This window comes from Ochotona princeps, chromosome 16 (assembly GCF_030435755.1).
Source record: "Ochotona princeps isolate mOchPri1 chromosome 16, mOchPri1.hap1, whole genome shotgun sequence".
Taxonomy (NCBI): domain Eukaryota; kingdom Metazoa; phylum Chordata; class Mammalia; order Lagomorpha; family Ochotonidae; genus Ochotona; species Ochotona princeps.
In genome coordinates, this window is record NC_080847.1 from 51,470,954 (window position 1) to 51,488,446 (window position 17,493).

Below are 17,493 nucleotides of genomic sequence, written 5' to 3' on the forward strand. Positions count from 1 at the left end.
AGCCAGAATAGACAATGCCTCCCCTCTGGCCCATTTCTCAAAGATCAAAAAGTGAGGAAATAAGGGACCACTCAACTAGAATATGGTTTCTGTCTATCTACACAGAAGACGAAATTGGGATGCTTGCCTAATGGGAAAAAACATTTTAACTGAATGATGAATGGGGTGGGGCCCTATTATGACACAAGAGGACAAGCCCCTCCCCTCTACTAAGCACACAGCCTGCTCCTATCCCTAATTCTCCCACCTCGAAAGAAGGAGCACCCCGGGCACAGGAGTTGGGGCAGCAGTGTCAGCCCTATAGTCAGCTGCCTTAAAAAGGAAAACCAGGGATGCCAGGATGAAGGAGTGGAACACCAAGCGAGGTACCATCATGACACATCTGTGAAGAGGAAGGCCCAAGGCACCCAGAAGGATGAATCCTGGGACATCAACCTCTTCTGCGAAGGAGACAGCAACATTAGAACCTGGTTCTAAGTCAGTGCCTAAGACAGATCAGACACCTGAGTCAGAGCAGACGCCCAGGACCCCGCCACAGCCTCACCCAGAGAAGACAGCCAAGCCAAGGACAAAGACTCTGCAGGAATCCAGTGCCCGACAGGAGCCTCCTTCACAGCAAAGGACGTCCACCCAGCAGGAAGCCCTTGCTCAGCCTGAAGCCAAACCCCAGCAGCAACCTGGACCCCAACCAAAACCTACTGTACCACAGCAGGGACCTGCTGCCTCACAGGAGTCTACACAACCATCACCTCCCATCCAAAGGCTGTCCCTCACGCCACAGGAAGCCACCTCCCGGCAGGGACTCAGCCCAAGGAAAGAATCAACAACTCCACGGAAATCAGAATTGAGAGAAGATCGTGTAATCAAGGCAGTATTTGAACCGGTAGAGTTCCCCGCAGCCCAGCATTCTAAACATGCATCCACAAAGGGCCCACCTGCCCAGGCTGAACCTGCATCCCAAGACAGGCGCCAACTCCCAGAATCTCTGGCTCAGCAAACAACTCCAGGGCAGGGAGCCAACTCCAAGCGGGAATCTTTGACCGAGGACCATTTCCCCATGAGAAATCCGCAAGAAACCCCCACAACACTGCAAGAGATATCCACACAGGCGCCTCCCCAAGAATGGAAGACGTTTTTGGAGTGGGCCATGGATTCCGACTCAGAATCAGAAGGCGGATATTCAGACACAGATATTCTAGGTGTGAGAGGTGAAGCCGGGGTGCAGGAAGACATGCCAATCTTCAAAGAGAAATCTAGTCAGGAGGGGCTATCAGGACATGGCCGGCTGTTCTATGGGAAGAAAGCCAGCCTCCTGAGTCACAGACACTACCGGGACACCGGTGAGTCTGAATCCGCACCAGCTAGGGCCTCTTAGGAGCAGTCCTCCGTTCATACCGTAAGTAGGGTTAGCCAGGTCACCCTTCAATAATCCTGTGAGATAAAGATCTACATCCCCATTTGGGAGGTGAGGCGTAAAGATGGGGAAGGAAAGCGTCTTGCAAAAGGGAGGTTCGGTTGGCAAGTGGCAAACTGGGCGTTCTGCCTCCGCCCTGCTGCAGGCTGCCTCCCTACCAGGGCTTGGGAAATCCAGCACACCCGTGAGGTGGGGCGAGCTCCAGGCTGGGCAGCTGGCCCCTTGTCCCAGGGCTCGTCAACATTCAGCCTCTGCCCGGGCACCTGATCTGGCAGCTGCTCCAGGGCAGCTCTGAAAGTGGCCCTTGCCCTCGGGGAGCTTGCAGGCACCTAAGCAGAACCCTGTCGCAGCTGCCCAGGTCTGTCCTTGGCTGCCAACTTTGGCTGCCAATGCCCTGGGGCTTCGGGCAGCAGGGCACTCTGGAAGCCACGAGGTCCCAGGTCAGGAGCCTGAGAGAAGGGAAACAAGTGGCATCGGTGGGGTGGGCCCAGGAGTCCCCCTGTTCCTCACCTTCAACGGCTCTTCTCTGCAGGCCCTGACCCTCCTCCTCTAAACTCCTACGCGTAGAACCAGACACCACGCAGTTCTGTCCATGGAATTGGGGGTGACTCGTTGAGGTATCCCGAGAGGGGGCAGGAACCATTGCAGGACCTATCCTGAAGGTGCCGGCACCCATACGCCCATAGTCCTCCCGGGAGGCCGCCATGGTGGTATCTTCGAGAAAACCTAGGCGGCCTCTCTCAGTGCTGAGGAGCACTGGGTAACTAGCGCCCTCCAAGGTTGGAGCGCTTGTGTCCTTTGGGAAGAGAGGAGCCACCAGGGCTTCCATTTTCCCGACCCTGAAGACAATACAAGTTGTCAGGGCTTCCAGGGCCTGGTTTTCCGCGACCACCGCCAACGACGCCGCTTTCTCCTCAGCGGCAGTTGGCTTCCGGTGCGCAGGCGCGAGCTTCGCGCCTCCACGGGTTCCCGCCTTTTATTCTGGACACGCGCTGCTGCCCTTCCTTCCGCTCCTCGCGGCCAGCCAGTGCGCAGGCGCCCGGCATCCTCCGGCCTCCCCTCGGCTTCCCTGGAGGAGAGGAGAGCGAGGGTGGAGAGATAAAGAACCCACAGAGGGACTGCAGCGGACCGGGGAGGAGGGGGAAAGGCGAGGCTTCCTCCAAGCAAGGCTCCCAGGCCGAGCCACACCTCCTGGGCTGGCGCCCCCGCTCCGGCCTCGCCTCGAAGCGCCCGCCTCCCGGAGGAGGCTCCGCAGCGCCCCATGTCCCCTTCCAGCGGGCGGGCGGGCAGGCGTGCCGGGCCGCGTTCTAGGGGATCCCAGCGTGGGAAGGTGAGTGGAGATAGCGAGGCTGAAGCCCGGCCCGAGAGACGATCTGAATTTCCCCGGTAGAGGTGACCTCCAGGCTCCCAGGTTAGACCTTGCCCGGAGGACGCTTTTGGCCGCCTCCTGGGCTGCAAACTCGTCCTTGGCCGCGGGCCCTTTAACGAGCGCAGTGGGCGAGGCCAGGCCTGGCCAGGCCGTCCCTCCAGGAGCTGGAGGCGGGATCCGGGCCCGGGGAGGCGCGGCCACGAGTGCTGGGCGGGAGGATCCTGCAGAGCAGCGAGCCCGGGATTGGGTGCGATGGGGGCCCGGCGGTGGTGTGTAGTAAGGATTGGCCCTCGGGGCGGGACCTGGCGGCTGGAATTGGCCCCCGCGCTGGGACCGCCGAGAATTGATGGAGTCGGCCAGGGGCACGGGGCCCACCGGGGCCGATGGGGCCGATGGGGCCGACGGGGCCCGGGCCTCGAAGAGGGCCAGCGAGGGGTCGAGGACCCGCAGTCGCCGGCGGTGGCGTAAAGGCAAGGCCAAAGGTGAGCGCACTGAAGGGGTCGAGCCAGCCGGGGAAGGAAGCCAGCACATCCTGCCGGCGGGAGACTGGGGTGGGGAGGTGGATAGTGGACGGACCCACAGCCCTGAGAACGGGGGAGCGCGCGCACTGGCCGGTGGCTGTCCTGCGAGGGTGCGCGGGGACGAGTTATTTGGAGAAGGATGCGTGCAGGACCGTGTTGGGAGCAGAGTCCTGGAAATGCAAGCCTCTTGGAACAGGGTTCCCACTGGGTGAGGGTGGGAAGGGTCCCGCTCACTCGGATTGTGTGTCTCCCATGGGTTCAAGGTGCAATTGCTGCTGCTACCGACCCCCGTGTCCCCCTCACCACCACCCCGCTAATAATCAGAGGGCTTGAGAGGATCGTAGAGAAGTTTGCCTTCTATTACCCCAAAGAGGAAGTTTAGGAGTGAGTCAGAAAATGTCAGGAATGGGTGCCTCGTTGTGGTGAGTACAGCGGAGCTCCCCCGTTGTCCCCCTCCCCCCAACAACTCCGGCTCACCAAGGCGTCCATCCCATCCTTGTCCCTGCACCTGTTCAGACCAGCTGCCCCACTGCTTCCAGAGAGCAGGTCTGTCTGTCCAGGGAAAGACCTGCATCTGAAGTTCCCATGCAAGGAGACTGGCATGGCCCCCTAGCCCCAGGGACCCCCATCTTCCCTTCTGCCTGCACTGGGTCATTAGCCAGCCAGCAGCATGGCCTCGGATGCACATGCGCGGGCGCAGACAGGCTTAGAGAGGCTCAGGGCTCAGACGGGAGCCTCAGGGCACTCACTGTGGCACACAGCACCACACTGAGCCTGGTGAGCAGGATGGCATTCCCTAGGGCAGCGCAGACCATGGGTGTCAGACTCTGGTCCCCAGGCTAGGAGCAACAATGTGCTGGGCGGGAGTTCCCGTCTTCCTTGCCTCTGTTATGAAATGGGCTTGAGAAGTGCTGCACTAACAGACCTGGACCAGAGAAGGGAGCTGGGCTCCAGAAGTTCCTAGGGGGCAGAGGGGACAGCACTGGTGGTGACTGGATGAGGGGGTGCAGCAGGGGGGAGGAGGCCGGGTTTGGATGAGGGGACAGCAAAGCCTCGGGAGGGACGCAGGTGATTGCTGTCGGTCCCGCGTGACAGTGACCACCCTAAGAGCAGGTCGCTGCCTGCCCTGTTTACCTGTGTTGTCAGAGCCTGGTGTTATCAGGCACACAGACGCTCAGATGTTTGCTGGATTAATAACTGAAGGAATGCGTGAGTGGCAACACGGGGATATTAATAATCACGCTTCCCCTAGGGTTGTCATGAGCAGTCGGAATCTGATTGGGTAGGGCTCCCTGCATGGGCCCAGCCAGCCCCACCCACAAGCTCATGGGCCCACCTACTCACCAAGGCTCATCCCCACCCACGAGCTCAAGGCCCACCTACTCACCAAGGCTCATTGCCCCCCAAGCTCCAGGAACCTGGCCTGTCATTTCCTGAGACTCCCTGGTGTCAGGCCTCAAGTGGGTAAATCATACCCCACCCCCACCCCAAGGGCATCGGGGCTAGCTGGAGCAGGCCCTGTCATCAGCTTCATCGTGTCAGTAGGATCACCCCATTTCCCAGATGATGACACTGAGCGCCTGAGGCCACCTGGCTTGCTCACCTGGCCCATCCCGAGTCAGTGGGTGGTCTCACAGCTGCTCTGCGCCAGAGTCTGGTGTGAGGCTCCAGTTGCCCTGATCCATTCAGCAACCTGTGCTTGGGGCTGAGCAGGATACACTCACAGCTGAGCTGCAGACATAGCTGTTAAACACTATAACTGTAAACTTCCAAAAAGTATTTGAGGGGCCAGGGCAGTGGCACAACAGGCTAATCCTCTGCCTGTCGTGCCAGCATCCCATAGGGGCACAGGTTTGTGTCCCCTCTGCTCCACTTCTGATTCAGCTCCCTGCCCAGTTCAGGAGGGCCCAAAGCCTTGGGACCCTCACCCACATGGGAGACACAGAGGAAACTGTTGGCTCCTCACTTGAGATGGGCTCAGCTCTGACCATTGCAGCCACTTGGGGAGTGAACCAGCAGGTAGAAGATCTTTCTCTGTGCCTCTCCTTTTTCTCTCTGTAAAAATTGCCTTTCAAATAAAAATAAGTCTCCAAAGAAATTATTTGACAGGCAGAGAGACAGAAAATAAGACATCTCCCAAATGGCATTAACAGTCAAGGTTAGACCAGGCCAAATCTAGACGCCGGGAAGTCCATCCAGATTTCTCCTGTGAGTGCCAGGGGCCCGAGCACTTAAGCCAGCACTACTAGCTCCCAGGGTGTACCTGCGCGCAAAGCTGGAATGGTGAGCAGGGCTGGGACTCGAACCCAGACCCTCTGATGTGGGATGCAGACAGTCCAAGCAGCAGTCCTTAAAAGCTGCACCAAATGCTCCCCCTAAGGCTGTGCTGGTCAGCTGTGACGGATACAACAGAGGAGAATGAGGGAGAGAGACCTCTCAAGGGGATGACATTGAACCCAAGGATGGGCGGGGGTAACAAGGAGGACAGCAAGAGCAGAGACCTTGAGGCAGAGGGAGGTGGGGCTGGGGGGAGGCAGGCGTGGTGAGAGGAGGCTGGCTAAGGCTGGGGCAGAAGTGGCACAGAGGCAGGCACGGGAAGCCAGGAGGGTGGCGCCTGCCTGGGGAGACCCTGTCCTGAAAGGTTGGGAATGGGTGACGGGATTTTGCTGCTTTTGTTACAGAGGATACAAGCAGACACACAGAGGGTCAGGATCATCCAGATGAGGCAGTTGCAGCCTGGAGCTGGGGGCAGGCCAGGTTCTAGAGGCTCCTGGAGAGCCCGTGGGACGGGGCTGGGTGGTAGACTGGGCGGGGGTGTGGGCAGGAGCATGGCCTGGCCTCTAGCTTGAGCAGATAGAGAGAAGTGTTTTCTACAAACACACACGCACGTACACGCATGCAAGCTGACCAGGACACATGGGTACATACATATACACATGTACTTGTATTCCTACATAACGGCAACACGCGCCCACGCAAGCCCCACAAGCTGAGAGAAATAGCTGGTTATGATCACAGGCCAAGAAACACCCACATGGACCTCAGACATACCCAGAAATGTGAAGGTGTCAGAACATGCCATAATGTTCACACACACACGCCATACAGCTGAGGCGCAACCAGAGCTCAAACAGCACAGACACACTGGAGACACCAGCAGGAGCCCACAGGGTCATCCTCAAGCTGCCCTCCGGCTGGCTCTGTGACCCAAGGTGATCGGCCACCCGTCTGTACCTGCCATAGGGAGACACTAGCGGTCCCTGCCTGGCAGGTTGCAGGGTGACAAGGAGAACACTGCTCGGCGCACGGCAGCTGTGAACAGCGTTGCTCGTTTGCACACACTTCTCAGGAGCAACCGTAGTCGGCTGTCCCCACCTGCTTCAGAGGCCCTCCCCTCCCACCCACATTCAGAGCCTGTTCCCATCCCAGGCCCCAGACCTGACCTTTCCTCCATGCCCCAACCTTTCTTTCCCACCACCCTTCTTCCTCCTGCCTAGTTCCCAGGAGCCAACATTCATGCTGGACCCCTTTGGCCTGTAGTTGTTTAAGGCAAAGGCTGATATCCAGTCAGCCAGACACTACCCCCCGCAATCTCCCTTGGCGCCACCTCTGCCTGACTCCTCACCCATGGCCCTAGTGGGCCTGCCCCTGCCCCAGTGCCCTCTGCCTGGGATTCTCAGCAAGTTCCTGGCAACCTCAATACCCCTCCTGCCCAGCTCCATCAGACCCAGCCCTCAGGGAGCTCTGCCTAGAACAGGCCAAAGGGCAGGGCCCTCGAATCACCCAGCCCCTTCCCCATCGCTTCACTCAAGGGTCCTGTTGGGTTGGAGCTCTTGTCTGTCCATGGCCTTCATACAGATCATCTCCCACAGACAGGAAGCACACGAGACTGAGTGTGTAAAGTGAGAGATCGCAGCGTCACCATTCCCCAAGCGCTGATCGTGCGCCAGACCCAGGGCTGAACCAAACCGACAGATGTCCCCGCCATCAGGGAACCTGTAATCTAGGTGGCAGACAGCATGAAGAGTAAACTGCAGTGCGTCAGACGGCACCAGGTGCCCCTGCCTGGTCCCCGTGGCAGCGAGGCTGCAGCAGCCCAAAGAGCAAGCCCCACATGTGCAGCCCCCCACCCCCACCCCCACCCCACAGGGCAGGATGGCCAGGGGCAATTAGGTGACACTCATCCAGGACTTCTCAGCAGGTGCTGTGGCCAGGATCTCACTTTCCCAGCTGCCAGGCTTAGATGGTGCCTCGCTGTGTCCATCTGTCTGTCTGCCAGCCCTGGGGGAAGGGCCGCCCCCTCTCTGCCACTCCCCTTTGTTGTCTGTTGTGCGCAGCGGTTCCTGGGAGGCCCCCATGCTTACATAGCTCTTCTTCCTTAAAGCCACTCCCCCCATGACTAGAAGCTCCAGGGCTCCATAAAAGGGGTTCTGTCTCAGGAGAGAGACAAGCTAGGTGTAAACAAAAATGTAATTACCAAGTGTGCACAAAGCTGGGAAGGACAGATGCTGAGTATCCTGGCAATGATGGGCCTCCACCACGGCGATTCCTATCTGAGACCTGGAGGAGTGGCCAGGGAGCACCGAGAGGGTGGGAAACAGCCCGGTGCTCAGAGCAAGAGACGCAGGTGAGGTGTCTGAGCCACCACAGTTTGGTGAGGGTGGGCTTAAAGCAGAGGGGGCAGTCTTGTGCACCCAGTGTGGGAGCAACCCCCAGGAGGGCCTGCGACTCAGGCCCCTGGCTGAGCTTGGCACTATCCTTAATCGGCTTCTGTCCTCCCAGGAGGGACAGGCAGGGCAGGCTACCCCTTCTCACCACCCCCTCCCCCCAGCAGCTGGGGCCTGCAGTGCCAGGACCAGCCTGGGGGCGGGAGCTGAAATCACTGGGCCTTTGGCTCCCTGCGTCCATTCCGGGTAGAGAGAGAACAGCCTGGCTGGGTGAGAGGGGACAGTTTGTTTGTTGAGGGCAGAGGCTGGGACTCCTGGGCCCCTAGGGAGGAGGGGGTTGGGGACCGGGGCCCCTGGCTTCAAAGGATTCTGGATTTGGCAGGGTGGTACTGTCTGGCTGACTGGGTACCAGCCTTTGCCTCAGCTACAGGGCACTGTTCTGTTTATAGCACGTGGTTCTCTCACTGTCCTTTCTGGGTGGGAGGTGGCACAGTGGCCACACCCCAGGCAGGCCGCCCTCCGCTGCTTTATCACCCCAGGCTGCCACTGGCACCAGCCACAAAGCAGCAGTCCCAGCCTGGGGAGCTCCTACTCTGCAGAGGCCTGGGAGGGGTGAGTACAGGGCAGGCTGAGGGGCCATTCCTCAGGGCCTGGAGGGGAGAGGAGACAGACGCCTTCCTCTAGAACAGGGGCCAGGCACCCAGGAGTCCAGCTTTGGGACAGAAGAGTCCCTGGGGCGAATGGTGGCAGTAACCCCCACCAAGGGGGACAGGGGCAGGGTGTGGAAACCTGAGTGACAGCTGCTATGGTGCCCAGAAGGACAAGGATCTTGGAGGGAAAACCACAGGGCATCCCTGAGGTCTGGTGAGCCCAGCATAGGACAGGGCAGGTTCTGGAAGCCTGGGCCTCAGTTTCCTCTCCTGCGAATTGGGGGTGCTAGTAGCAACAGACCTGAATGCAGGCATCCAGGTCACACAGGAGTTAAAGCACTAAATGCGCAAACGCAGAGAGCCCTCGCACAGGTCTGACGTGGGGCTGAGCTCAAGGTCGGCCGCGGCGATGAGCACCACTGCCGTGGACAGGAGGCAAGGCTGTGCGCCGGCCGAGCGAGCAGGGTTGAAGGCCAGGAGATGCAGATGACAGAGAAGTGAGACTGAGACTTGGGGACCTCACAGAGGATTGAGGGTAGGGGTGCAGCTGGAGTTTGGAGGGGGGTTCTACAAGCAGACTTGAGGGACCAGGATTTCAGGACGCTAGAGAAGAGCCCCCTGGGTTCAGGAGCAGAGCTGGGGTTGGGAACCAGGTTCTAGGATTCAGACTGAGTGAGTTGGGGCTGAAGAGGAAGAACGTGACACCTGGGGCCCAAGGAGGAAAGATGGCAGATGGCGGACTGAGATCCAGGCTTTGAACCTGAGAGGTGCCTGGGCCCGGGAGAATAAGCACAGACAGGTGCCTGAACTCGGATCCCTGAAAACAGGAAACGCTGGCCGACACTGGGATCACAGGAGAGCTGCAGGAGCCGGGGAACCAGATTCTTTGTGGGTTCAGTGGCATGTCTGGACTCCTTGGGCCGCAGGAGGACAAGACAAAGGACAACAGGGTTCTGAGTCCCAAAGAGGAGACAACAGGAACCCCTGGGTGTGAGGGAGGAGGGCTGGGCCTAGACTTTTGTGTCTGGGGTCATAGACTCCGGGGACTGAGGGAGGAAGGGCTGGGAGCCTGGACTTCAGGGCCCTAGCCAGTGAGGGTGATCCAGCCCTGCCTAACAAACCAACCCCACCTGCCCACAGCCTCAAGGCTTGTACACAGCATGGACCTGCACACAATGACCCAGTCATTGGTGACCGTGGCAGAAGACAATATGGCATTCTTCTCCAGCCAAGGCCCTGGGGAAACAGCACGCCGACTGTCAGCCGTCTTTGCGGGCGTGCGGGAGCAGGCGCTGGGGCTGGAGCCAGCCCTAGCCCGCCTGCTCAGCGTAGCACACATCTTCGACCTGGACGCAGAGACACCAGCCAATGGTTTCCGCAGCCTGGTGCACACAGCCCGCTGCTGCCTGGCGCACCTGCTGCACAAATCCCGCTATGTGGCTTCCAACCGCCGCAGCATCTTTTTCCGCACTGGGCACAACCTGGCCGAACTGGAGGCCTACCTGGCTGCCCTCACCCAGCTCCGCGCCCTGGCCTATTACGCCCAGCGCCTGCTGGCTACCAACCAGCCAGGGGGGCTCTTCTTTGAGGGTGACGAAAGGCTCACTGCTGACTTCCTGAGCGAGTATGTGACACTGCATAAGGGCTGCTTCTATGGCCGCTGCCTGGGCTTCCAGGTGAGTACCCTGCTCCCTGCCCCTCGGCCCCGGCCCGGTCCAGTGGTAGAGTAACCACAATGCTCGGTATTCCTGGGTTCAGGAGACAGACAGGGAAAATGGAAGTTGGCTGGAGCACAGGCCAGATCCTCCATATTGTAAGAAATCTTAACTCACCAGGATGCCCACTCCTCTGTATTGCCTGACCTCCCCCCGCCCCAGGAAAGTCACTCACTCTGGTTTACTTGTTTTAATTATTTGATTGGAAATAACAGAGAAATCTTCCATGTGCCGGTACATTCCCCAGTGGCTGTATTGGCCAGGGCTGATCCAACAACAACTGCATCCAGGTCTCCCATGTGAGCGGCAGGGTGGCCCAAGCCTTTGGACCTTCTCCTCTACCCTCCCAGGCACATTAGCAGGGAGCTGGCTCTTTGACACTCTAACATGGAAGGCCAGTGCTGTGATGGTTCACCTGCCACAACCCAACACCAGCCCCTCACTCCCTGCTGTATGTGACCTGCTGCTCCCTTCCCCGGAGTCAGTCAAGCTTGAGACCCGGAGGGGAGGCAGCCTTGTCCCTGTCCCTCCGGAGTCATCCCCTCTGGGGTCTGGGAGGGAGGGTACCAGCCATCAGCTGTGAGATTGGGATCCAGGCTTTTCCACTCTCCCCAGGGAGCTGCAGAGCAAGGACTGTCAGGAGGGGGAGAGTGCCGAGCCCCTCAGTGCCGGCGACAGTGAGAAGCCCTGATGGCCGCTCTCCTTCCTGGTCTTACCTTCTCCCAGACCAGCCTCAGAGAGACACAGCCCTCAGAGTCGGGAGAAAACAGGAGCTCAGAGTGAAAACACAGCATGTCCCTGTGTGGAGTCAGTGCCTGAGCCCTCACACCCCAGCTGCACCAGGGACGCCCCACCACCAGCAGCAGGAGCACCTGTAGCTGTGTGACGCCCCTCAAGGCTGGCACCCCTTTATTCCACCTTCCCCCTCTCCCTGACTACCTGAGCAATCAGAGCCTTCTGTCCCACTTCTGCCTGCAGGCCCAGCTGTCCTGACGCCCCAGGCTGGGAGCCTGCCCTGCCCCGGGGCTGAATTCACAAATACTGGCTAGGAAATGGATGTCACGGGAAAGAGCTCCTAGCACCGCCTGAACCAGCCTCAGTGGCCAGGAACCCCATGCTCTCTGGCCCACTGGGCCTGCAGCCAGGAGCAGGGCCACCTGACAGCCACTGTGTGCAGGCCCAGCTGCTAGGGGCAGGAAAGCCACCCCCACTGCAGCCACTGCTGCGTCCATGCTGCAGCCCCAGTGGCCAGCGTAGCACAGGGCCTCAGCCCGTGTGTATTGAGCGAACAGAGGAACCTTGGCGGCCCTTGCCCCGGCCTCCTGTGGCTTTGCTTCCCCCAATGCTGTCTCATCACGCCCTTCATGAACCATTTGCTCCCTCCTAGACACGGTGTCTCCTCCTTCCCCCACAGTTGCCATGCTCACCTGAGTGGACCTGTCTCCCTACCTGGGCTGTCTCTGCCCCTGTTGGGCCACCACTGTTTGCCTCCTACCCCATAACCACCCCTTGGCGCCTTGTCCCCACCTCTGCCACCCCTCCCTGCATCTCATGGCTCAGCTGTAGCCCTGTTGCAGCTCCCTCACTTCTCTGACCTCAGCTCTGCCCACCCCGCCCCTGGCTTTGGCTCCTGGCACTGTGAGCTTTGGCATCTGCTGTGTTCTCTTCTTCAGCTACCCACCCCTCATCATCCTGTGTAGGTGGCCTTTTCCTTTGCGCCATTCATCATTCAGTGAAGACGCTACTCTATGACCAGGTCCTGTGTGCCTGGCCCGCAGCAGAGGCTCAGGGAACGCCTGCTGAGCGAATGCCCCTGCCCTTCTCCCGGCAGTTCACGCCCGCCATCCGGCCCTTCCTGCAGACCATCTCCATTGGGTTGGTGTCCTTCGGGGAGCACTACAAGCGCAACGAGACGGGTCTCGGTGAGTGTCAGGCCCTGCCCACTACCCCTCCTGTCCCTCACCTCACTGCCTGAGCTGCCTGACGCCCCTCCCGACCCCCAGGTGTGACTGCCAGCTCCCTCTTCACCAGCGGCCGCTTTGCCATTGACCCGGAGCTGCGCGGGGCCGAGTTTGAGCGGATCATACAGAACCTGGATGTGCACTTCTGGAAGGCCTTCTGGAACATCACAGAGATCGAGGTGCTCTCGGTGAGCCTGTCACAGACAGGAACGCCAAGGCCTGGAGACACGGCCTTCTAGGGAAGGGGAATGCTGGGGATCAGCAGGGAGGCCTGAGGGGCCCCCCACAGGCAGCCCCCTCCCCAGCACCCCTTCTGTTCCTTCTCCCAGTCTCTGGCCAACATGGCATCGGCTAACGTGAGAGTAAGCCGGCTGATCAGCCTGCCACCCGAGCCCTTTAACATGCCGCTGACCTCTGACCCCAAGCTCACGGTGACCATCTCACCCCCCTCGGCCCACTCGGGTCCTGGGCCTGTCCTCGTCAGACTTATCTCCTATGACCTGCGGGAAGGACAGGTAAGGCCCTGGCCTCAGCCCAGAACAGGCGCAGAGACAAGAAATACTCCCCACACCTACCCCAAAAGCCACATGCCCCGGGGAGAGAGCACGACCCAGGCAGACCCTCTCCAACCTCCGTCTCCCTCCCTGCAGGACAGTGAGGAACTCAACAACCTGGTCAAGTCTGAGGGCCCACGGAGCCTGGAGCTGCGGTCCCGCTTGCAGCAGGCTCCCCGCTCCCGGTCGCTGGTGGTGCACATCCATGGTGGCGGCTTTGTGGCCCAGACCTCCAAATCCCACGAGCCCTACCTCAAGAGCTGGGCCCAAGAGCTGGGCGTCCCCATCCTCTCCATCGACTACTCCCTGGCACCTGAGGCCCCCTTCCCTCGCGCCCTGGAGGAGTGCTTCTACGCCTACTGCTGGGCCATCAAACACTGCGCCCTCCTCGGTGAGCCCCCCCGCCTCACACACAGGCATCCTCCACTTGCCCCTGTCCTCACCCTGACCTTCCCCCTCCGGCTACCCACTCACCCCATTCCCACCGTCGACCACTTCCTCCTCCTCTGGTCTCATCCTTCACCCCCACTTGCTCCACCCCTGCTCCCTCCTGAAATCCCACCATCTTGGGAGATGTGCAACAGGCTACAGCCTGCCTGGCACTGCATCCTGACCATCCACTCCCCAGCCTGTGATGTCCCCCCAATCCCACAATCTCCTCTGGATCTCTCCATGTCCCAAGTCTTCCTGATCCACCAAATGGGTCCAGACCCCTGCCTTGGTTTACCAGTCTTTACTAGACTTTGTGGAGCTCCGCACCCCACCCCATAGAAGCCAGTTCTCCTAACCCAGAGCTTGAGTTGCTCCCTGCCCTCCCTGCCTGGTGCCCAGCCCTGCCAGGCTCTGACCAGGCCCCATTCCCCACTCTCCAAAACCAGGCTCAACAGGGGAGCGCATCTGCCTCGCAGGGGACAGCGCCGGCGGCAACCTCTGCTTCACCGTGTCCCTCCGGGCAGCAGCCTATGGCGTACGGGTGCCAGACGGCATCATGGCAGCCTACCCAGCCACACTGCTGCAGTCGGCCGCCTCCCCATCCCGCCTGCTGAGCCTCATGGACCCCCTGCTGCCGCTCACTGTGCTCTCCAAGTGTGTCAGCGCCTACGCTGGTGAGGCACCTGCTGTGTCCTGCAGGAACAGGCTGGGGCCCAGACTCCTGGCTCTGCCGGAAGAGTGGGCAGGGGTGAGCTTGGACTCCTGGAACTAAGAAAGTGGGCCTGGACAGAGATTGCCTGTCCCTTTTAAGGCAGGCAGACAATATTAGGTCCCTGGAGCATAGAAACCCATACTTGCATGTGTTAGACTGGGCTGGGAGGAGAGACTGACTCAGTCCCGCACACACACTGCACAGGTGGACAGATGGAGGAGCAGCCCGACTCGGATCAGAAGGCGCTGGGCATGATGGGGCTCATGCGGCGGGACACTGCCCTGTTGCTCAAAGATCTCCGGATGAGCGCCTCCTCGTGGCTCAACTCCTTCCTGGAGCTGAGTGGTCGCAAGACCCAGAAGAGCTCAGCACCTGTGCCAGGTATGTGACAGCCCCCTCCACGTCCCACCAGGGCAAGCAAGAAGGACAGCCTGGCACAGCATGAATCCTAGGGCAGGAAAAGGGCTGGGGCCCAGGCTGCAGGTGGGCTCTGCCTCATATCCACCCCTGATCCCTCCACAAAGACTGCACTCCCCGTGACAGCCCACACACGGGAATGGCAGGAGTCCTGGAGCCCGGGTCACCCGACAGCCCAGCACTGGCAGGAGCTGACGCTCCACACAGCGTCATTCAGAAGGTCTGCACTCTGGGAAAGCAGCAGGAGCGCCTACCCGTGGGGAGGGCGGCCCAGGAGCCAGGATGAGACAAAAACACACGTGAGGCATGTTCAGCAGAAACATCCGCAAATGGATGCAGACAGTGACACAAAAAGCAATTAAAAGGGAGCAGATTTGGAGGGACACAGGCCACTGGGTACTGGGGTGCAGCCCCCACAGGCACACACTCCAGTCTGGCTTTTCACTCTGCTAGCTACTCACTGGCATGAGGCGACCACGGCCAGGCAGCAGTACTTGTGAGCCTCGGTTTGCCCCTCTGTGAAATGGGTACAGTCACTTTGCTGGGTCATTTGAGGAGTCATGCACCCACTGGTGTCAAGCTCTCAGCTCTTAGCAGATGCCCGCACCCTGTGTCCTGTGCCCGTGATTGTCTTCAGTGACCCTCTGGGTGTCACAGCACTTACACACTTACTCTCGAACACTGTCTAGAATTTTGCCTTTGCATATTTTCAGACAAGTGAGAGGAAAAAAAGTCAACCCTGCGATCATAGGGTTGTGGCCCTGGTAGTAAGCGGCAGTCTGAAAACCCAGTGCAGCTGAGGCCCTCAGAAGCTGCACCCCGCAGGCACCACGGCGCTGGCTACTGCTCACTCACAGGCAACGGGTACAGGTGAATGCGAACCTTTGAGAGCAGATCCAGATGTGGGGTCCCTGGGAATCTACTGTACTCCTTATTAGCACCTGTGAAGCCACAAGGCTCTGCTCAGGATTCAGCTGGCTTTAAGTCTTGGTCTCCCGCCGGGGCTGGGAGGCAGCTGGACCCAGAGGCAGCAGTATCTCAGAGTTCTCCCCACCTGTAAGCTAAGGACTACTTTTATCTCACTGGTTAGGACGGGAAAACAGGCTCCTACAGGAAAACTAACTTGTTCTTCACCTTCCTGGTCATGGCACACACACAACTCCCTCCACTGGGACATAGTCCCACCTCCAAGAACACCATATAACTCCCTCCACTTCACTCAAAAAAAAAAAAGTTGCACCCTGGGGAACTGGGACTCCACCACCACCAACAACCAAGCGGCTGAACTTCCCTGCCAGCCACCCACAGGCCTGCCAGAGCCATGCTCACTCACACCCCTCCCACAGAGCCCATGCGCCGCAGTGTGTCCGACGCAGCCCTGGCCCAGCCTGAGGGCCCACTGGGCACAGACTCCCTCAAGAACCTGACAGTGAAGGACTTGAGCCTAAGGAGCAGCTCCGAGACCAGCAACAGCCCCGAGATGTCGCTGTCAGCAGAGGCGCTGGGCCCCTCCTCACCCTCTGATGTCAACTTCTTCTTGCGGCCTGAGGATGGAGTCCAAGAGGCCGAGGCCAGGGAAGAGCAAAGCCCCAAGAACAGAGACCAGGGTGTCAGGGCCGCCTTCCCGGAAGGCTTCCACCCGCGGATCTCCAGCCAGGGGCCCACGCAAATGCCCTTCTACTCATCACCCATCGTCAAGAACCCCTTCATGTCACCGCTGCTGGCGCCTGACAGCATGCTCAGGACCCTGCCGCCCGTGCACATCGTGGTGAGCCCTGCCAGGGGTGGGCGTGGGCACACCTGGCAAGAGAGCTCTGGGAGGGGCGGTCTAGGAGAGACCTGGGCCTAACAGCTGGAGGAGGAAGTTTGTTGTGCATGTGGTCAAGGCGCAGGGGAAGCTGGGCCTGGCAAGTCCAGGCGAAAACGTGGGGTTATGAAGGAGAGGAGCAGCCATGCAGAAACCAGGGATCCCAGCTCAATTCCTCCTTCCTGCCCGCAGGCCTGCGCGCTGGACCCCATGCTGGACGACTCGGTCATGTTCGCTCGGCGCCTGCGCTGCCTGGGCCAGCCGGTGACGCTGCGCGTGGTGGAGGACCTGCCACACGGCTTCCTGAGCCTGGCCGCGCTGTGCCGCGAGACACGCCAGGCCGCTGAGCTGTGCGTGGAGCGCATCCGCCTCGTGCTTGGGCAGCCCACCGCAGCTGCACCCGCGCCTGCGTCCATGCCCACCACACCACCGCTCTGAGTCACGTTGGGGGGAACGGGGGACAGGGGCAGGCAGGGGCCACACTAAAGACCTCTTGTTCCACCCGCACCGGCCTCCATGGTGAATGTGCTCCCGGACCGGTTGCAAAGGGCCCCCGGGCCCATTAGGCCCCTCCTCGGTGGGGAGGGGTGGGCTGTGCCTTAAGTCTGGGGTCACGAGGAGGGAGGAGGGGTGGGGGACCGAGAACAGATCCCGGCCTGGGGGAAGAACACACGCACACACCGGCTCAGCCACACAGACCGCGGGAGCTGCATTCCACCACCGCCTCTGCTGCCACTGCAGATCGGTTTCCATTGTAAATAAAATATTTAATTAGTTTGGCCTCTTTTTTTAACAGGGTGGGTGTTTGCCCACCAGGGGGCAGCATCGGACTCAAGCTACTTGGAAGCAAGAACTATGGGAAAGAGTGGGGAGTAAGCAGACTCCCTACAAACGGACCATCCTCTCGGCCCTGGGGGAAAATCACCTGCTGGACAGGAAGGGCCCCCACGGATCCAAACGCTATAGACCTAAAGCCAAGTACACAGGAAACGAGAAAGACTGGTTGCCCTGGGTACTGCACAGGCCAGCCCTGCCAAGCTGTGACAGTCCTGCAGCCTGGCACCTCAGAGGTCCTGGACTCACGATAGAGATGACATACCCAGGGCCCGCCTCCAGGGGCTTCAGATCCTGATTCTGCAAGGGGTGGGAGACACCCGGACTGTTCCATGTGTCCTAGCAGTGGGGTAGGGCTTCACAGGTGGTGACCAGAGCTTGACCTTAAAGGATGAGTACCAGTTTGCCTGGCAGGAAAGTCATGCCAGATCAGTGAGCAG

The 17,493-nt window shown here is 60.0% G+C and overlaps 1 protein-coding gene across 3 annotated transcripts; it reads left to right on the forward strand.

Moving 5' to 3' along the window:
• Positions 1-216: 216 nt before the first annotated feature.
• On the forward strand, positions 217-16,662 carry LIPE (lipase E, hormone sensitive type). 3 transcript variants are annotated; one of them, XM_004598062.2, is made up of 10 exons: positions 217-1,340; positions 9,762-10,297; positions 12,168-12,258; positions 12,340-12,485; positions 12,627-12,812; positions 12,948-13,242; positions 13,730-13,957; positions 14,200-14,376; positions 15,759-16,180; positions 16,412-16,662. In XM_004598062.2, exons 1-10 carry the CDS (start codon positions 416-418, stop codon positions 16,655-16,657), a joined length of 3,252 nt encoding a protein of 1,083 aa, XP_004598119.2. In that variant the 5' UTR covers positions 217-415; the 3' UTR covers positions 16,658-16,662. The 3 variants fall into 3 exon arrangements, with proteins under 3 accessions (XP_004598119.2, XP_058530044.1, XP_058530045.1); XM_058674061.1 differs by lacking the exon at positions 217-1,340 and adding an exon at positions 2,694-3,265; XM_058674062.1 differs by lacking the exon at positions 217-1,340 and adding an exon at positions 8,451-8,583.
• Positions 16,663-17,493: the final 831 nt, after the last annotated feature.